The sequence below is a fragment of the Pangasianodon hypophthalmus genome, chromosome 1, assembly GCF_027358585.1.
Source record: "Pangasianodon hypophthalmus isolate fPanHyp1 chromosome 1, fPanHyp1.pri, whole genome shotgun sequence".
Taxonomy (NCBI): Eukaryota; Metazoa; Chordata; class Actinopteri; order Siluriformes; family Pangasiidae; genus Pangasianodon; species Pangasianodon hypophthalmus.
In genome coordinates this window covers 22,864,822-22,886,109 of record NC_069710.1, presented here as the reverse complement: position 1 = coordinate 22,886,109, position 21,288 = coordinate 22,864,822, and the positions used below count along the sequence as shown (strand labels likewise).

General features: G+C 38.5%; 1 protein-coding gene and 1 long non-coding RNA gene across 3 annotated transcripts in view; one reads left to right on the top strand and one right to left on the bottom strand.

Annotated features, from left to right (window-relative positions):
* Positions 1-425: 425 nt before the first annotated feature.
* Positions 426-21,288, bottom strand: part of itga10 (integrin, alpha 10) — a 37,052-nt gene continuing 16,189 nt past the window's right edge. Inside the window, exons 7-31 of the mRNA XM_026939806.3 lie at positions 21,117-21,244; positions 19,477-19,625; positions 16,475-16,625; positions 11,983-12,148; positions 10,899-10,972; positions 10,234-10,378; positions 9,290-9,438; positions 9,041-9,184; positions 8,730-8,933; positions 8,372-8,502; positions 8,120-8,286; positions 7,764-7,906; positions 7,566-7,676; positions 7,157-7,242; positions 6,879-7,020; positions 6,681-6,773; positions 6,480-6,556; positions 4,540-4,629; positions 4,104-4,188; positions 3,817-3,930; positions 3,544-3,651; positions 3,275-3,388; positions 2,193-2,288; positions 1,126-1,239; positions 426-563 (exon numbers count right to left, since the gene is read on the bottom strand). Of these exons, the coding sequence (XP_026795607.1) occupies positions 510-563; positions 1,126-1,239; positions 2,193-2,288; positions 3,275-3,388; positions 3,544-3,651; positions 3,817-3,930; positions 4,104-4,188; positions 4,540-4,629; positions 6,480-6,556; positions 6,681-6,773; positions 6,879-7,020; positions 7,157-7,242; positions 7,566-7,676; positions 7,764-7,906; positions 8,120-8,286; positions 8,372-8,502; positions 8,730-8,933; positions 9,041-9,184; positions 9,290-9,438; positions 10,234-10,378; positions 10,899-10,972; positions 11,983-12,148; positions 16,475-16,625; positions 19,477-19,625; positions 21,117-21,244 (3,035 nt within the window). The 3' untranslated portion in view covers positions 426-509. The remainder of the gene's footprint in view (positions 564-1,125; positions 1,240-2,192; positions 2,289-3,274; positions 3,389-3,543; positions 3,652-3,816; positions 3,931-4,103; positions 4,189-4,539; positions 4,630-6,479; positions 6,557-6,680; positions 6,774-6,878; positions 7,021-7,156; positions 7,243-7,565; positions 7,677-7,763; positions 7,907-8,119; positions 8,287-8,371; positions 8,503-8,729; positions 8,934-9,040; positions 9,185-9,289; positions 9,439-10,233; positions 10,379-10,898; positions 10,973-11,982; positions 12,149-16,474; positions 16,626-19,476; positions 19,626-21,116; positions 21,245-21,288) is intronic.
* On the top strand, positions 446-3,538 carry LOC128318077 (uncharacterized). 2 transcript variants are annotated; one of them, XR_008301557.1, is made up of 3 exons: positions 446-586; positions 2,971-3,151; positions 3,341-3,538. It is a non-coding gene; the product is annotated as an uncharacterized LOC128318077 (long non-coding RNA). The 2 variants fall into 2 exon arrangements; XR_008301558.1 differs by having other exon boundaries at positions 3,338-3,538.

The window sequence follows — 21,288 nt, the reverse complement described above, 5'->3', positions numbered from 1 at the left end:
AAATGCAAACCTGAGAAATGAACACCTACTGAATAAAATTGGTATTTGTATGCAGATAAATAAAGTGAATTTGATTTGAACTCTTGCCCCTATGCCTGAATGGTGCATTTCATTGCACTCTGTCCTCTTCCCCACCCTCCTCTTCTCTGCAATCCAAATACAGCCTGACATTAGCACTGCCTCACTGTAGCTATATTAAGATCATTCATTACAGTGCCCTGGGAAGCCTGCTTGAGAGCTTTCATTTGACTTCTCAACTGAGCTGAAATTCTGTCCTGACTAAACCTCAACTCACTGCCTGCTTTATTCACATAGTGCTTACACTCAAAAGGCATTTGTGCTTTCTATAATCCAATACTGTTTTTAGCACTCACTTCTCTCAGAGACGTGGAGCAGGTATAATAGGTAAGTGTTCTGCTCCCAGACGAAGGGAAGGAGTCAATTTTTAAACTGCACTATTAGATCACCATGTGAGACATATCAACTCAGTGCTTCAGTGGAGGTGAAACTCAGTCCTCGTGGTCCTCGTCATCTTTTCTCTGTTTTCTTGTGAAAAAGCCCAGCTGGAAGAAAGATAGGAGAAGAAGTGAGTAATCTCAGATGTTTTGTACCACAGTACTCTGTTGTGGCTACATCCACATTTCACAGTGAGAGAAAATCTGCATTTAATACATTTCCATGGTACTAAACTAGATCAAGTTGCAATACTGTATTTGTTTGCCTTATTTGCAATATTTAGCCTATACTTAAGAGTGTTAAACAGATCTTTTGAGTTGGCAGGCAGAAATGTAAATTGAGAGGCAAACCAAGAGATGCAGAATAAGAAAACCCATTGTGTAAAGTTTGTGATGGTGCCAGTTCAGTGAAACATATGCCTCTGGTTAATTGTTTGGGTTCTGGTGTAAACCTAGGAAGCTCCTCATGTATAAAGTTTACTTTTATGTGTGAGTGTGACTCAGCAGTGTTTGAGCAGTACATAAGCTGTACTTTAAATAAAATGTTATATAAGTATCGGTGTTAGGGTTGCCTTGTAGTCTGTAGTCAGTATGGATATTAGCCAATAATCAGCACACACAAATCAGTATCCTATTAAAAAAAAAGAAATACTGAGTATAATGTCCATACCTTCCACAAGATGAAAATGATAAGTGCAAGCAGCAGTAGGCCTCCAATGATACTGCCAATGAGGATCCACAGAGAGATTGGAATTGAACGACCCTTTAGTATCTCCAACACGGTCTACACACACAACGCAATCACGCAATAAACCACGTGGTTCTTCAGAGGCAAGGGTCATATGACCTATGTACAGTTGAGGTCAAAAGTTTACATACCCCTTTCAGAATCTGCAAAATGTTTATTATTTTACCAAAATAAGAGGGATCATACAAAATGCATGTTATTGTTTATTTAGTGCTGACCTGAATAAGACATTTCACATAAAAGATGTTTACATATAGTCCACAAGAGAAAATAATAGTTGAATTTATAAAAATGACCCCGTTCAAAAGTTTACAACCCCTTGATTCTTAATACTGTGTTGTTACCTGAATGATCCACAGCTGTTTTTTTGTTTACTGATAGTTGTTCAAGAGTCCCTTGTTTGTCCTGAACAGTTAAACTGCCTGCTGTTCTTCAGAAAAATCCTTCAGGTCCCACAAATTCTTTGGTTTTCCAGCATTTTTGTGTATTTGAACCCTTTCCAACAATGACTGTAAAGAAAGGGTTCAAATGCACACTGATGCTCCAGAAGGAAAACTTTGTGTGTACATTTTTCTTATTTTGCCTAAATATTGTATTTTTTCACTTAGTACTGCCTTTCAGAGGCTACAGAAGATTTTCCCAGAAGACAAAATAAGTTAAATTTACCCTGATCTTCAAATTCAAAAAGTTTTCACCCCCCGGCTCTTAATGCATGGTTTTTCCTTCTGGAGCATCTGTGAGCGTTTGAACCTTCTGTAATAGTTGCATATTTTTATAAATTCAACTATTATTTTCTCTTGTGGACTATATGTAAACATCTTTTATGTGAAATATCTTATTCAGGTCAGCACTAAATAAACAATAACATGCATTTTGTATTTTGGTAAAATAATAAACATTTTGCAGATTCTGAAAGGGGGATGTAAACTTTTGACCTCAACTGTATTTTAGTAATGTTAGTTGTGTTTGAATCCCTGCAGTCCTCTCACCTCCCTCCAAAGGCCAGCACTGCCCAATGTGATCAGATTAGACTCCTGAGCAGACAGGTGGTAGGAGCCGACTATCATCACAGCTTTAAACTTAGCCTGACAAAGAAACCACAAACAAAATGATTCATTTACACTGCAATTGTAGGGTTTAATAAAGCCTTGTGTTTGGTAAATTTGTTTGCATATTGTAAGGAATAAAACATGACAGGACATGCTAGAAAATAATCAATGACTGCATTACAACCTTATTTCATTGCTCTTAGATCACAGCAATAGACCAACAATTAAATTTTATTATTAATTAAAGAATGACAAGACACTTTTTATCAGTTTATAGTCACATTTAATGTCATGGAAAATCTGTAAAACACGTTCCTTCTATTATTTACATTATAGCAGCTATAAACAGTTCCCTCACCAACCTCTCTTTTTTACTTTCTCTTGAAGTTAATAAAAACAAAACAAAAAAGCAGCTTTTCATGTTAGAAAGAAACCACAAAGCACAAAGTCCTCTATTCTGAAGAGTTCCGCACTGGTGGAAACCCATGACTTTTACAGAAGGCAGCTAGGTAGGTAGCATTTCTGGGCAGTTTTGCACGCCAGTGAGATCAGAATAGGAGAGCAGGCACCTCTTCAGGTACCTTATTTTGGAAGAATTGTATGTATATTCTTGAGTATAGGCAATATTACAATTCTGTTCACCAGAATGGAATTCTACGCAAGTATTGACAAACATATATTTATATGTAAACATACATTTGAACTTTATTTAACCCAGCCACTGGGAGTGTACTCTCAGTGCCGGTCCCAAGACTGGATAAAATTGGGGAGGGTTGTGTCCGGAAGGGCTTCCGGCGTAAAACCTGTGCCAAATCAAAACATGCAGACCGATGATCCGCTGTGGCAACCCCTAATGGGAGCAGCCGAAGAACAACAACAACATCTGAACTATGTTTGCGGTAAGTATGTATATATATATATATATATATATATATATATATATATATATATATATATATATATATATATATAAATATATATATATATATATATATATATGTGTGTGTGTGTGTGCTCCTTACCTGTCTGAAGAAGTTGTCATGCACCCTTCTAGTGATGCGAATAACAGCTGTCTGTCCCTTCAGCAGTTGCTGAATTTGACACACGACCTCCACACACCAAGAAGAGCTGCAGTTCTGCACGCACATATTTAATACCCATATATATTTAACATGTGAATACAACATATTTAACATAGCATCATGTTTATATAAAAATATGTGGTTCCCTGTATTTGACCATATCACATGTGAAGCGTTTAGGGGTGAATAAATAAGTTAAAGCTTCTTACTAAAAATTCATTTTTCTTCATATCATCAGGATGCAGCGGACGCACGTCTCTCTGAGCAGCTTTCAGCTGGGCTAATTCACTTTTAATACTGCAGTTTACACCAGAGGTCTACACACACACACACACACACATGCAATCAAATATGTTCATAATCTGCACTCCAATGCACTCTGTATGCATTAAAACATATGTTAAGCTGTATGTATGTAACCTTCTATTGTTAGTGATTTAGAGAAAATATCTTTCCATTACCCACATAAGGTTAACACTCACATTGTGAGAGAAAGCATCCACTACAGAAGCAAAAGCTCTGTCTGCGGCAGCTACAGAGGGTAAACTGACACTCAGCTCCAGATTGCTGACCGCATAACAGCCTAGATTCTGTACCTAAAAACACAAATGCATAAATATTCATATAAGCACACACATAACTGATATTCATCAGTTTGTGAATGATAATGTCATCAAACACACAAAACAAAGACAGATTTCATTATATACAGATATTAGGCTGAATTATTAATATGTATTGATAACTGAGCATTACTTATAGCACATACCCTGAAATTTGTGTAGAATTCAGGTCCTGTCCCCTCTGATACTGTCCTGGTGGGATGGACCTCATAGCGGTTTAGATTAGAATCACTGTACAGGACCAAACCAGCGGAAAGCATGGGGGATGGAGAATTTGCACAATTTTTTTAATGAACTTTACAATTCATATATGAAATACTGTACATAAAATACAAAGAGTTTTCTAAATGGTTCATACAGTTTGTAGCAAATGCCACATGTTCCAAAAACATTATTCTGGCTAGTGAGGAAATCTAGCATTACACTTTCACGGTCTAAAACTATGAACAGTTAAAGAAACACAAGTGCTATCATAAGCATATGCACAAAAAAACAGAAAAGGGATGTGTGTACAATGAAATCCAGAGAAAAAGAGCCAACCAGTTTAAGTCTATGTGACCTTAGAGGTAATAAGTCACTAACCTGGTGATGAAGAGATCAGGCTCGTATTGAACTATACTCTGTAACTGAACGGTGTTGTCTGACAGAGTGTTCTCTTGCTCAACACTGTCACTGTTAACAAACACACGCACATTAGTATCTGTATTTAACCCCAGTAACATTAATACACAGTCAACCAGCTGTGTTGGTTAGCATATACAATCCTGTTACATGCATTTTGTCAAGTTGTAATAGTCTTTATACCACAGCACTGTTGGATTCTCTGGTGACTCTGGAGGTGAAGGTGTTGATTCAAATCACATGTTTATGTTAATGTGCTCCTTCAAATATGCTGTCAATTCCATAATAACTACTCACGCAATAGGTCGACACGCCACAACCTACACCTAATAATAAACTGATTTTTAAAAACGTTACTTAACAAAGGAAAACGTATAAGTGTTGATAATGTAAAGTTATTTATTTAATATTCATGGAAGGAGTCTCCAGTATTAGTATTCTGCAACAGTCAGAGATTAAAGACTTTATTTTAAGTTTTCCACCACGGGAAAGTCTTCAGAAGAGAGCACTTTTTCACTTTGTGGTTTCTCTGTAACATGTAAAGATGCATTTTTTTTATGTCGTATTAACTTCTTATAGTTACAAAATATAAATGATCAGATTAACTAACGTGTCTCCTGGAATTCCACAACACAAATGTAATTATAAATGGTTAAAAAATAATCAATTACTCATCATTCTTTAATAAATAAAAATTGTAATCAGTTGATAATTGCTGTGGTATAAGAAGAATAAAACACTTTGGGGCATGCTGTCATACAAAAATAATCAACTTGGGGGAATAACTGCATCATACACTCACTGATCACTTTATTAGGAACACCTGTACACCTACTCATTCATGCAATTATCTAATCAGCCAATCGTGTGGCAGCAGTGCAAAGCGTAAAATCATGGCATGATTGTTGACGCCAGATGGGCTGGTTTGAGTATTTCTATAACTGCTAATCTCCTGGGATTTTCATGCACAATACACTCTAGAGTTTACTCAGAATGGTGCAATAAAGAAAAACTATCTAGTGAGAGACAGTTCTGCAGACGGAAACACCTTGCGATTCGCAGCATGAAAAATTTGCAGGAATTGCGTGATGTGATCATGTCAACATGGACCAGAATTTCCAACATCTTGAGGAATCCATGCCATTAAGAATTGAAGCTGCTTTGAGAGCAACAGAGGCCCTACCCAGTATTAGTAAAGTGTTCCTAATAAAGTGTTCGGTGAGTGTGTCACCACATTGTTGATCATTTTTCTATAACAGCAAGCCACATATTATTTTATTCCTTGCATATCAATGTAGTTAATGTACGTACACACTATAGCATAAATTTATTTATGTGCTTGTGTGTATATACAGTATTGTGCAAAAGTCTTAGGCACCCCATTTTATAGTAATAGATGTTTATTTTATGACTTCTGCATTATTGAGTCAGTACAAAAATATTTTATGTATTCAAAGATTACTTTTCCAACAAAAAAAATTAAATGTTACAGAAAAATGTTTGTATATCAGTAAAGAAAGCAACATATTATATAACAGCAAAGAAAATATAATGAAGTCTGCTACTTTTTCCAAACAAAAAACACAGTAAAGGCTGCTGGGATTTGCATGCAAAAAATAGAAGCAAGTGCAACAGTAAGAATCTCCCAGAAGAACTGTGGCAGATTCTCTAAGATGCTTAGTAAAACTTGCCAGCCTATTTCATTATAAAACTGTACAAACTGTACCTAAGACTATTTGGCTGTCACACCAAATATTGCCTTTGTCTAGCTTATTGCTCTTTACTGCTCTTTATAGCAGTTTCCTTGCATCTTTGCTTTGCTGCATTTCTTTGCATGTGCCTAAGACTTTTGTACAGTACTCTGTGTGTGTGTGTGTGTGTTTATGTGTGTGTGCATCTACCTTGCTGCAACTAGCTTCATTTGAACTTTACTGATAAGAGATGTGCAACTAAATTCAAACTCCAACATAAAGTTCACCTAATAGAAAAAAATAGAGAATGAGAGATAAGAGGATGGAGTTTAGAGGGGATGAGATGGAGTAAAACAGCTGTTTTAAATGAGACAATAAGGAGAAATTGAGCAGCAGAAGTGGAAATCGCACCTTGGATCCAGAGCGAAAGACTGGATAGCTGACATTGCAAGAGTGAATGTTGGGACTCAGTCCAGTACACTCAATCTTAAATTGGCCATCCTCCTGAGAGAAAGAGACCATTTTAATTTCATCTTCATTTAGTCAATTTCAGTCAACTATTGCAGTGGATAAGGAAAGACATGTTCTTGGAAACAGAAGTGTGTTTACCCGTATACTCAGGCTGCTGAAGTGTAGGTTTTTGGAGTAATAAAGAATGAGGCTGGTGTTATAGGCATTCTCTAACTGATTCTGGAGCTGAACTTCCACAGCCAGGCGTCTTCGGGGACTGTGGATCACATAAGGCTGCTGCCTGCCAGCACACAGGAGATTAACTTTAATACAACACTGACACAAGTTCACAAACCGAGACTTTCTCTTATTCAGTCCTAAAAATTATTTGCTCATTAGGCCTTGTTCAGGCTACTTTAAGAGCCTGTTAGTAGTACCTTGTTCCTCTGATGTCCATGTGAGCTTGCAAAACGAGGTCTGTCACACACACATCATCTTCTCCACAGTCTTTATAAAACGGAATCTATCAAACACACACATGGCCAAACATAACCCACAGTTTCCATGATCTTCTGTACTGTTTTCAGTGTTATGATACCTGTACTCACAATGGCAGTCTGGATAGTAGAATATAGCAAATTTCTTTCACTTTGCTTCTAATCTCCATAAAGTTAAAACAATTTTGCTTCACCTGGCCTCCTGTCATTGTAAATAGCTAACTCCCTTTAATAAATAACTGACTTCCAGCCGCATCACTGCCACTATGAATACAGGGTTATAAGTAAAAGGTTGCGTCTTAATGGTCTTATGAAGCTTGAGTAAAGATTGTAGACACACTGAACTCACAGATTGCTTAAGTGTGGTTGGCCAGCCTTCATCGAGCACTGGGCCACTATCCGTATCATTGATTTTGAAGTTCAGGGAGAAACTGATTGGTCGGATATAGTCTGCTGTGTCCTGTTGATGAAACAAGCAGAGATGCAGAAACAGTAAGGAAACAAGAATAATCAGTCTACATGTCTCTCTGTCTGTATCATGACTTACAAATACATGGAAGGGCAGCATGTGGCACACAGACTTTCCTACTTCAACTCTGACCCCTGTAAGTATCTGCCTCTGAGAATTAGCATCAAACAAAGCACGTGCAGACAACTTTCTGTCATCCAACATGGCCCCCACTTGGAGATCTGAAAAAATAGCCAACGCAGGAATTGAATAATACATAGTGCATGTAGAGAGTTCATGCATGGTTACTAAAGAATGTTAATAAAATAAATATTAAATAATAAATATAATCAATAATAAATAAATATAAATAAAATAAAATACATGTATTTTAAGCTTATAAAACACTGAGTAGATTTAAGGAATGTATAAATCAAACTGGGAGTTGGTTGTACCAAAGGTTTTGCCATGTGAGCCTGGAGAACGGGACACGGCCCGGAAGCAGGCAGTGGCGGTAAGGCACGCTGAATCACGGCCGCCCCTGTGGCAGTTCTTCTGTATGACATTGATGGAGTGTGGCTGAAAGGACAGACTCATGTTGATCTGCACTATGCCACGAGACCTGAAAATAGGAATGAGCTGTCACATACGGAGTGGAAAATACTAAGGGAAAAAGAATTGTGCCATGTGACGATGTTGTAGAGCACCTGAGGAGGACGGCACTGCCGTGAGCTCCGACCGCCAGATCCAGTAGTTTGTCTCCATCCATATCTAACAAAGCACTCAGACTGCGGCCAAAATACTGCAGGCCTACAGAGAGAGAGGAGGCAGAGATACGCTACAGGAAGAGGCAAAGAGACAGGTGGAAATATTTAACAAGATAGCGAAAGAGTGTAAGAAAGGGAAACGTCAGATTTAGATGACAGGAAGCAGTGAGAATTGAGTAAGAATAAAAATAGTGATGAGCTTGTGGACATACTGGTATAAGGCATATTCTACACAAAATGGAATTTTCTTTTCATGCCATCATTACTAAGCTGTCTTATGTGTTACTCATCATCTTACCTGCTTGTAATAGGGTTTTATATAGAATTCATCCCCATGGTAGATGTAAAGTGCACCCTGGTGGTCATCTTCCAGTGGGGCTCCCACTAGAAGGTCAGAAAAGCCATCATGGTTGAGGTCCGGGGCCACAGCCATGGCGTAACCAAACCGAGCATCCTGGGCTTTCTGCTGAGAATGTAGTGTCCCATTTGGAGCAAAACCATTCTATGGAGAGAATTCAGTGACCTTAAACAGTGTAGAATTCTGAAAAGTTAATAATAAGAGATGTGGGTATGTAAAGAGTGGCTTCCTTTTCCCTTTCTGCTTCTTACCCCATCTAGACAGTAGACATAGACTTTGCCTGTCTCTTTGTTTCCTGCTCCCAGGAACATTGGGGCAGCAATCAGGAGGATATCTGTTATACCATCCTGATCTACATCCACAACACACACCTCACTGCCAAAATAGGAGCCAATCTGGAAAGAGAATAACAGAGATGAAAATAATTGTTTAGAAGTGGGAACAACTCAGTGAAGCTGAAGATAAATGAATAGATGGAGTGATGAATGAAAAATCTCTACCTGCTCTCCTTCAATGGCCTGCGTGATGTTGACATCTCCATCTGGACTCAGGTCAAACAGAATTACCTTTCCTTTGTGTTTGAACCTGGGTGCCCCGGCCACATAGAGTCTCCTCCAATCACCTACTGTCACTGATGACACAGTGTAACCTGCAACATACACAGAGCCAAGATTACTTCTGAAATACATAAACATACAACACACACGTAGACATATTCAAGTTGTAGATAATTCCAAAAAAGTTGAACACAGGCTCACTTGAGTTCCTTGAGTAAATTTTATATATTAGGGATTGTATAGCTGAATAATACATTCAGAAGTCACTGCTGTGGGGAGCTGTCAACTAGTTGGGCAGTGGAAAAAACAGTGAGGCATATGGTAAGAGATGCAAACAGACAGTGGAGAAAGCAGGCTAAATGTACTTTGTCTGAAAATATTTCACGCTAGAAGAAGACAATCCTAGTCAACTGCTTAAGACTTTTTTACATAATCTTCCTCTTTAATAGAACGTTAATATTTTGATATCACTTTGCATGCAGTGGAAAAGAACGCCTTCGGTGCTGCGAGCGTCATGTCACTATCCAATCCCACTCAACTAGTTTAGAGTCTAGTGAAAAATCTCCCAGACCCTGCTGTAGACATTGCATCCTCCTACCATTATTAAGCTATAAGAAGTTTCCATGCAGTGCTTCACTCAGTTTCAGAATTAGTGATTTCAGCTGAGCCACCAGCTCATCCACACATGTGCATTTTAAGAATTTGTACATCAATAAATTTGATACACAAATTTATTTTGCACAGTGTAGCCTAAAAAGCACTGAAACTGGAACCTGAGCTTAATTTAATTAGCTATTAAGCTTGACATGTTCTTTGTTACACTAATAAAACAGCCTAAAAATAGTGATGTCCTGAAACAGTATTCAGCTCAACAATGGAAAAGTTACCTAGGTATGCTGCATGATTTTTTAGCTTCACGGGAAATTCTTCCTCAAAGGCTTCTCGAGGGGGCATGACTCTTCCATTAATACCCTCCTTCAAAACCCCTCCTTCCCAATCGTAAGCTCCCACCATCCCAAACAAGATCCCATCCTAGAAAATAACACAATGTAATATGCGGTAATTGAAATTCAATAGAGTAAGACATCATGCCTTTCACTTCAGTGTTCACACAATCAAACAAACTCCTTCACTTAATCCTGGAAGTTTTGGTATATTATTTATGTATTTGTACAGTAATCTACACAATAGTTCTACTGAATGGTAATCTAATACAGGAGCCAGCTCAACAATGGAAAAGTTACCTAGGTATGCTGCATGATTATAACATATTATAACATCATATATAGATATTAACATCATTACAGTTTGTAAATCTGCCTTATTGAAGGATGCCATTGACTAAGGCAAGAATGCTAGAATCTGTAGCTCTCTTTTAAAGGTGTAGTATGGATCTGACCCTATGACTGCGACAACCTCACCCTATGACCACACAACATCATCATCTAAGTTTCTCCTGTTTCATGTATACAGTTGCTATACAGACTGAAATGTATGCAGGAGCTATTGACAAGGCAATACTTTTTAAAGTCCATTTGAAAATAATACTCACATTTAAAATGTGTGTTGAGAACCCAATTTGTGACATCTCCATGAGGAACGTACTTTGATTAAATCCCAATGTCCCTGTCAGCACAAAAAACATCCCATTCTACTAATGTCATTAATAACCCTCAAAGTCATGCAAAAGGGTTGTTGCATAAATACTTGCCGATTGAATGATGGATTATACGTTAAAACATGATGTTCAAAATTTGAATACAAGAAATATGCTAAAATATAAAATTCTCATTGCATAATAAAATCAGTTAAATTCTATATAATGACCTAAATGACTAAATGTCTAACAACTATATATATTATGCAGTCCTGCCCCAAGCTTGATCACAGGGTCAGTGCGTTTCTCATTGTTACAACTGGATTACTCAGAACAGTCTGTCGTGCCAACAGCCATTTCTATATTCACAGACATCCCTTTCCTCATCTCTATACCTTCCCTCCCTTCCTTCCTTCCTCTTCTGAGAGGCAAGATGGCATAAAAACTTTCAGCACTGCTCCAGCTCAGGCATCTTGCCCTGACCCTCTTTTCAGTTCCTAGCTTTAACCACCCATCCTCTAAAATAAAGGCATAAACTTTCCTGTCTCTTAGAATAACTATTACTGGCATCAGTGGCATTGTGGGCAGCCTAGTAAGAGAGGTTTTCACAGCTTCAGAAAAGATGCCTCACCCATTGTCATATAATATCAATATCATTTCATTTAATTTAACCTGTCTATAAAGTACATTCAGTGTTTGTGCCATATATTAAGCCTGTAATGAAACCAAAGTCACCTAATGTTTTTCATGGTAGCAGTGTTTTTAACGATTAACGTCTAATTCAGTTAGTTTCTTCCCAATTTATACCGTGGAGCTTCGAAGCTGACAAAAGTATTTAAATATGAATTTCATTTTGCCAATTTTTGTTTCTTTGTTATGCTAATGGTAAAGGTCTTTACAAATACACAGTATAATTTGAAATTATGGGTTATAGTTCTGAGATTTAAAAAAAAAAAACAGAACCCTAAATACACACACTTTCAGAGTGGTCAAAGCTTTTAATTTCAATAGTTTATCTCTTAGCTGGTTTATCTCTTACCTTCCAAACTAAAGATTCGATCCCCAAGTGCATCTACAATGTCATTCAATGCTGCTTCATCTGTTACATTGAAAAAGTATTTCTCATCAGGGTCGCTGGCAATAGATTTGATCTCATTAATAAAGGTCTCTGGGTCCTGCTGCCTGCGAATGTAGTGACCTAAAACCTAAAATAACAAAAGAAAGAGTGAGCGAGACAAACAGAAATATGATGGATGGAAACTGAATAGTTGGTAAAGAGTTCTGCTCCGAGAACATTTCAATGAATAAAACTTCTATTTGCTTCAGGGGAAAATGTTAACTTCATATAGCTGAAGAGGGACTTGAGTCGAGAATAACAACAAATGTTCTCATGCAGTAACTCAACATGTGCACTACATTACAAAAAAGCCAAGCAGATGATGTGATGCATTAATTCACAAAGCAGTGGTAGGAAGAGCAGAGGAGCCAGAACACCTCCGCATGATTCAGATAGAGAGAACACCACTTACTCGCAGGCACAGTAAAGACATCTCCTGGAAACTTACCACTAATGAGAAGTCCTTTATGTCACCTTGGATACTGTCTAAGCAAAGCTAATTGTCGAGTCAAGATCAAGTCCAAGTAAAACCAGGACCAACTCAAGATCAAGACTGAAGATCATCAAATCCTTTTCAAGGCCAAGCCTTTACTTACTTCAAACTGCTTCAGTCATCTATTGTCCCAATGAATAGCCTATGTTTTCTGGAAGAAGGATTCATTTCATATCAAACTTTGTGCATGCGAAAAGACATCACCAACAATTTTACAATTGTTCTCACCTAATATAGTCAAAACCAAGACTATATTAGGTGAGAACAATGCCCAAGTCCAAGTACTAATGCCAAAAGACAAATCCAAGCAAATCCAAAACATCTTGAGACTGGACTAAAGTTCTATAGCTCTAGATTAGGGCACATTCACTGTATGCACTAAGCACATATACACTCACCGAGCACTTTATTAGGAACACTATACTCATACTGGGTTGGGCCTTCCTTTGCTCTCAAAACAGCCTCAATTCTTCATGGCATGGATTCCACAAGATGTTGGAAACATTAATCTGAGATTCTGGCTCATGTTGACATGATTGCATTACGCAATTCCTGCAGATTTTTCAGGTGCACTTTCATGCTGCGAATCTCCCGTTCTACCACGTCCCAAATGTTTTCTATTGGATTCAGATCCACTGACTGAGAAGGCCACTGAAGAACATTTAACTCATTGTCTTGTTCATGAAACCACACTGAAACGACTTTTGCTTTGTCACATTGTGCATTATCAAGTAGTCATTAGACGATGGGTAAACTGTGGCCATGAAGGGATGCACATAGTCAGCAACAATGCTCAAATAGGCTGTGGCATTCAAGTGATAATTGATTGGTATTAAAGTGTTTCAAGAAAATATTCCCTACTCTGAATTCTGACCCCATCATCTGTGTACCTCAGCAGAAATCGAGATTCATCAGACCAGGCTATGTTTTTCCAGTCTTCAACTATCCAGTTTTGGTGAACCTGTGCCCACTGCAGCCTCAGCCTTCTGTTCTTGGCTGACAAAAGTGGAACCCAACGTGGTCTTCTGCTGTTGTAGCTCATCCACCTCAAGCTTTGACCTGTTGTGCATTATGAGATGCTTTTCTGCTCACCACACTTGTACAGAGTGGTTATCTGAGTTACTGTAGCCTTTGTTTCAGCTCAAACCAGTCTGGCCATTCTTTGTTGACTTCACTCATCAGCAAGATGTTTCTGTCAGCAGAACTGCCACTCACTGGATGTTTTTTCTTTATTGTACCATTCTGAGTAAGCTCTAGAGACTGTTGTGCGTGTAAATCCCAGAAATATTATAGAAATATTCAAACCAGACCATCTGGCACCAAAATCATGCCACAGTCGAAATCACTAAGATCACATTTTTTTCCCCAAATTTGACGGTTGATGTGAACATTACCCGAAGCTGCTGGCCCATATCGGCATGATTTTATGCATTGCACTGCTGCCACACGACTGCCTGATTAGATAATTGTATGAATGCATAGGTGTACAGGTGTTCCTAATAAAGTGCTCGGTGAGTGTATTTTTGTATTTCCCCTAAGCAGTTTCCTCTGCCTCAGACCCATAAATCTCTAAGAATGGTTGAATCAGCCAACAGGATGCAGCCAATCCAGTGCCTTCCACTCATAAAGTCAGTCCCAGCTTTATCCAAAGTGGCTTACAATGGAGACAAGGTACAACTGGCGAATTAAGGGTCTTGTTTAAGGACCCAACTGGGCAGCTTGATGGTGCTCAGCTTAAAACTCACAACATTCTGATTATTAGCCCAATGCCTTAACCACTGAGCTACCACTTCCCATGAGAGGTGGTGTCACATTAGTTGCCAGTTGGTACTCCAAAATACAGTATATAGTATCTCTCTCACACACATACTCTTTTTCATTTACCATAGCCTGTAAACCATCTCCACATCCATGTGTTAGTCATGAACTCTTGTCTCCCCCACATCACTAATGTCTAAAACATAGCCTGGCTCCACCGCACCACTAACGTTGTTATTTCAGCGAGGCCACTGCTTGACACTCCCTTGAACACTTTTTATTATATAGTCATGTTTTTTGTCCCCTGGTTGTACAGAGGGGGGAGTCAAAGGAAAGAACATGAAAAACATTCGAAACTTAAAAGCAATGCTTTTGCTGGCGTTGCATGAAAACAAGTTGTCATAATTCAGTTCTGCAGTTCTCCTGAGGAGGTTCAGAGAGACACTGTTTTGTCTCAGTTTGCATACAGGTGAAAAAGATTTCATTCAGTAGCTGGCTTTTCATTAGTCTGTATAAGAGGAAATTCAATGAAACAGTTGTGAAGGATGAGTCATAGGCGAAAATAAACAAAAATAGTCTTCTTCCATCCCTTTCTTCAACTGAGTCTTCAGTTTAGGTCCTTGTGGCTCTTCTAAAAATGGGTGACAAATTATTGGAAAAAAACAAAATAAAGTGTCTCAGTAAGGTGATGGGCCAACACAAACCACCAGAACAGCTTCAATGTGCCTTCTCAAGGTCTTTAGAACTGTACTGGAGGAATCAACACCATTCTGATCATAATTAGAGTTTTAATGATGGTGATAGGGAGTGCTGTCTAACATGTTGGTCCAAAATCTTCCATGGGTGTTCAGTTGGGTTGAAATTTGGTGAGTGTGAAGCCCATAGCATATGATTTACCTCATTTTCATTTTTATCAAATCATTTGGTGATCCCCCATGCCCTGTTGATGGGGCAGGTCATCCTGGAAGAGACCACTCTCACCCGGATAGAAATGTTTCATTATGGCATAAAGTATTGATTTTCGTCTAATGGGGACACAAACAATGCTAGCAAAATGCCTCCCACTGCATTTTTCCTTTAATTTGTCATACGTCTTTATGTCTAAACATGTTTGTTAGACAGAAAAAACAATAACTTGGACTACAAAATAACATGTTCTGTTGTGCAAGGTAACTTCAATAATTGCACCTTCATTATGATTCTTTTGATAACAGTAACATTCTCAGCATTTGGTCTTGAATTATGCAAAGTACAAAAAAATATGCCATTATGGGGATGGAGTGTGCTCAGTGGAGATAATATTAAAAAGTGGCCAAGGCTGTATCAAGGCATTATAGATGCATATTTTCTGCACTGAAAATATAATTTATAACAATGTAAAAAAAAAAAATCTGTTCAGCAAAAAATAGAACTTTGTAGCTTTCCAAGACTGTCCTCTACATAGTAGAAGAATGTATGATATGCAGTGTTGAAGGTGTCAGGAGGCTGAGACTAAGTAGTACTCTGGAGATTTATCAGGGGGATTATTTAATTACTAAAATGTGCATGTCTTTCTGTATATTCACATTGCCATTACACCAGATTATTCAGCAAAGGAGTGTTGCACTGAATACAAATTAAATAAACTCTTGTCTACTCAATTTGTCCTCAATACCTTAACTTAACCACCCCCTTCAATCACATAATCCTTTTCAAAAAGTCCCTTCCTTCAAAGCGTGACAGGCTTTTCTATAACTTGCTTCTTCTCAATGTTGTGGTTTTGGTAAAAGACTAGGGAGGTGCTGCAACCACTCACCCACCCACTGGGCTTGTGCAGGGGTGGAGAAGTCTAGAGTCTTTAGCGCTATTTCTGAACTCTGTTTTCATCCACGTCTGCTGAGAAATCCAGTGGTTACGATTGTTTAAAGAATGGCTTGAGTCCCTCTTTTACAGTGGATCTTAGAAATGGAGAATTGGAAAGCAGGGTGCAGCTGAAGCCCTTGAAATAGATCAATGCCAATTATGGTCAGTTTAGTGGACAGATGGACCTTCAGTATCAAAAATCAGAAGTATCCAGGTGTATAAAAATAAGGGCTTGAGTATATAGTCAAAGCAAGAGCAAGGTCAAATTGCTGCATGCTTGGTAGCTTGCATTTTGAGTGTAAATATGTGACATGCACTCACAGCGATGGCATATCTGGTGATGTTGCGTTTCTCGCACTCAACAAGTGCATCAGCAAGCTCGTCGCCATCATGTGACTCTCCATCTGTCACCACTATCATCACCTTAGTGGCTCCATCTCTTGCTCCTCTTTCGGCACTGAATGCCTCTGTGCTGTAGAATGAGAGTTTCAAGGAGATATTAACAAATAAGTCATTACTTTTCTTTGCTCTCATTTATATAGTAAAATGAGAAAAAATGAGACTGTCTTTTTCTGATCTAACCTCCATAAAAAATTCTGCAAAAGGGTATAGCCATCACACATATACATGCACATTCCATCCTGTTTGTGTGACCCTGACCAGCATCTTGAAGCGGAAAGTGCGTGGCGACCTCAGTGTTAGTCAGCTCAGTGATTTTCAGGAGGCTGTCCAGATCTAGGCTATATATATATCACAGCGGCTCTCCGCAAGAGACGCCAAGTTTGAAAACACCCAGCACCCTCCCGTCTAATTACATACAGAGGGAGCGCAAAAGAGACAGACAAGGCAGAGAACTAGATCACAGGGTGGAGAACAGAAGAGGACTGAATAAAATAGAATACAATAAACTAGAGGGGACAATTAGAAATGTTGAAGGGGAGAAACTGGGATAAACGGGAGAACGTTGTGTAAAGGATCATTATTAAGACCTCACACTACTTCTAAGAGGGGGTATAGAAAGAAAAGCTCATATCACAGACACCGCATGGGATTAACATGCTCATGACATCATATCTGTGGAAAAGAGGCATCTGATGTGGTTGTGAGAAACACGCAGAGGCTGCAGACTCGGTATAAACATCTGAGGCACAACACACAGAGTAGTAAGGGATGAATGAAAGAAAGTGGTTATGTTAATTAGTTGAATCAGAGAGAAGGAGGAGACACTTTCGAGAATATTTATGAACATTTATGAATAATATTGAGGCATACAATTGGCACAAATGCAGTATGTTATTTGTATCAGATGCTGGCGGTTTTCCAGAGAGTTGTATAAGGAGATTGAGCAAGTGGGAGAAAGTAAAGCAGTGTTAACTGGTGTTATTTAAAGCCAGTGCAGGACTTTAAAGAGTGCTCCATCTGGAGAAATGTGGTTTTCACTCATGCTGCTTTCACTTTACAATATGTTTGAATTAATTAGTGTGCTTGACATTTAATACATATATTTTTTCATTAGAATGGATCTACAACTGAAATGTGGTTAAACATTGTGAGAATGTATATGTGTGTATGTATTCATGCAAAAGTGTGTGTGTTTGCACAGCTGTAGAGGGTAAAGCTAAGTCCGCAGTACAGTAAGCACACCTGCAGCTATGCTGACCTAGCATCCGCTAACCCTCTGGTCCTCCCTCAGCAACAGCAAACATTAATATTATTACAATTTGATGACCCACCCCATCCCACTAATGCTAATACCTCATCATCTAGCGCTATTAAGTATTATTACAAGAATTTTAATCTTTTTTTTTTTCTTCACTCATAATAAACTGTTGTCTAATGATACTACAATAACATGAAACATTAAAGGTATACTGCATATTAGGTTTAATATATGATGGTGTGCTTTGGATATTAGCTATTTTAGTTAGTTTTTTTGTTTAGTTAGTTGGTTAGCTGGTTCCATAACCGTGAAAATTATAAATTTTTCAATCTAATATTTATCCATTGCACCTCTAACGCATGTTTTCCTGTACTGAGAACAGAACAGAAAAATGACACAATGGAAGGCTAGGGGCAGTTGTTGAGCTCTGTTAATAAATACTCAGAAAAACATAACACAAATTCATAATTTCCACCTTACACCACCTAACAGTTCAGGGTCTCAGCACATGAAAGAACATCTTACTAAAGCTGTTCTTATGTAGTTTTTTCTAAGAGAAAACCTGGCTAATGTCCGAAGTGTAAAGTAGGGTAAAAGACTGACAAAATAATAGCACATAAATACACACTCATATGCACAAAACAAACACAAACAAATTGCAACAAAGCAACAAAATGACAGGTTAGAGCTAGAGCAAGATATAAAACATGTAATAAGTATATGAGTGTTCATATTGGGGAGATTGCGTATGCACTGCCTGTAATGGGGGTCTATGACCTTTCCAATTAGCCATCATGGGAAAACTTTGTTTTACAGTAACTGCAGTACCCCTAGCTCTAGACTTTTGTACCCCTCCACAAGCTCTGGGAAAAGAAGCTATGAAAATGCTCTTGGATAAAGCAGTGGTTGGTACTGGCAGTGATTTCACTGGCTCTGCATTTGGGGGAAAAAAAGCACACGAAATATAGAAAACCACAGCATTGCTAGTATGCAGAACATCAAAAAATGGACTGAAGTTTTGCCCAAATTGTGTGCATTACACAGAAGTCAGTGCAACATTCAATGCCTTATATAGCCTGATATAATGAGCATGGCTGACAGCGAGTCTGCAGTTAACTGACATGGCTCTGTTAATCCAAAGATATAGTGGTTTCCTGAAATTGCTATCTGGATTACAGCAGAAACTCCATGGTTATAGCACTTTTAATTGGTTATTTCAGATGAAACTTGAATAAAATTATTCACGCTTCCTGCAGACAAAACTGATGTAAGGTTTGGTGGCATGAGTTTAAATTAGTAGGTTTCTCCTTTCGGGTCTAGCATCTGTTGAAATAAAGGGAAGGGAAGAATGACAGATACTGATAAAGGTGGAAGAACAATAAATAAGAAGAGAGAAGGATAACTAAAATAGAAAAACTTGACTGAAGACCATGCATGTTTGTGCATATCTCTGGGGTCGCTATAGTGTTACAGCTCCTGGAATGTGTTCTTGAGAGGCACTGTCTCAGTGACAAAGTTACTATTGAGTTCTCCAGTTCCATATGCACCCACAAAGAAAAAGAATCTGACATGTAAAAAAAAATGAAAGAGAAAGGAGAAAGAAAATATAGCAATAAAGTGAGAGATGCTGAGAATGATAGGAGAGAATGATTGGCAGTCATACCAGGCCATCTGTATCGCGTATGCGGTGCGAGTCTCTCGCCCTTCCTGTCGATTGATGTTCTTGGCAGCTTCCACCACTTCCTCTGTTGTCTGATAGTCCTTAAGGGACCACTCGTGAACTGCGATCTCTCCATACTGCAGGATGCCCACCTGAGAAACACATATACACACACACACACAAACATTTCAGTTAAAATGAACTTGGGCATGCCAGTCACTAGGTAGTATGTACGGGTCAGTGATTGCACAGCCTCGTCTCACTCCACCATACCAAACCAAACACCTCAAAAATTCACACAAAAAGCCCAACAAAGCACAAGTATTTCCGTTTACCCTTGTCTGCTCTCACATAGTCTACCTCCTTTGAAGAAACACGCACATGGCTTGGTTACTACTGCCCTTACTCAGAGGCCATGGCATGCTGACAAGGAACACACATAACCAATGTTTGGTTTCACTCTGTCTGTCACACATATACACAGCAAACACACAAGCACATGCATTCATAAGATCTAACTTTTACTCCCCTGTCATTTTCCACAACAAAACCAAAAACCACAGCTCTTCTCCATTCATTTTAATATGGCCATTTATTTCACAGAATTTGCCAGTTCTGTTTCACTTTGGGCTCTCTTCTTCTTTGAAGGCAAGCTTGGGGCTGTATTACATGCACGCATACGCACACGCACACACACACACAAATGCGCTCCAAGCTCTGGATGTAACAATCCTGACCTTGGCATTATAAGGTCCTGGCTTAACCCTTTATAGCTAGCTAGTTACCAAAAGGGTAGTTATTCTGACAAGATAATGATCTAAGCTTAAGCGAAGGATGTACAGTGGCTTGCATAAGTATCCCCTCCCACCACGCTCCAGAGATGCTACCACCACCATGCATCACTGTGAGGGATGGTGTTCTCAGAACGATGAGCAATGTTGGGTTTTTATTTGTAAATAAATTTGTTTTAACCATATTGATCCCCCCCCTTCAATATCATAGGTTATTTTGGGTAGATTCATAATCCCAATTAAATTCAGTTCCAGGATGTGGAAAAGTTTAAGGGGATAAACCACTGTATTAGCTGGTGTATTAGCCAGTGAATTTTATTTAAATGTACTAGATGTAATAAAATAAGGAGCTTATGCATAGCCTGCTTTGTCTTCACAGATGCAGCATATTTTCTCAGTATTTATAGTATCTAGTTGTATTATCTTCATATTACCTGTATCTAGTGGACAGGTTAAGAGTCATGACAAGGACTTTTGGTGTACTCAAAACCCAGTCTGGACTTTTGCAGAGTCAGCAGTATCCTAATTCTGTGCTTGTGTCAGTATGAGAATTTGATTTGATAGTGTGAACAAGGCAATTGGCTCTTTTTATTATTAACCTGCAGGACTTCCTATTACACCAAACTTTTTTTTTTTTTTTACCACTAACTATTGGACAATACCCCATTCATATTTTAATCAATGAATCATGTTGTTTTTTTCCTGATAAGGTCTCTGACTTCAGTGTGACTTTGGCTAACTAGGTTGCATTGAATGAAATATGTTAGAACAGGCAATGCACACTCAGCTCTACAGGGAGACCCATAAAAACAGGTTGTAATAATAGCCTAAGGTCCATCTTAATCCACACACCTGCATCTGCTCCGGGCTGATATGGAACTTGCTGAGGATGTTCTTGAGGAAGTTCTGCACTTCAGACCAAGGGTAGATACTGTTAGAACCATCAAGAACTATTACTATGTCCATATAGGTAGTACATCCTGGAACACAAGTAAACATCCATTACAACCAATAAGAAACAATC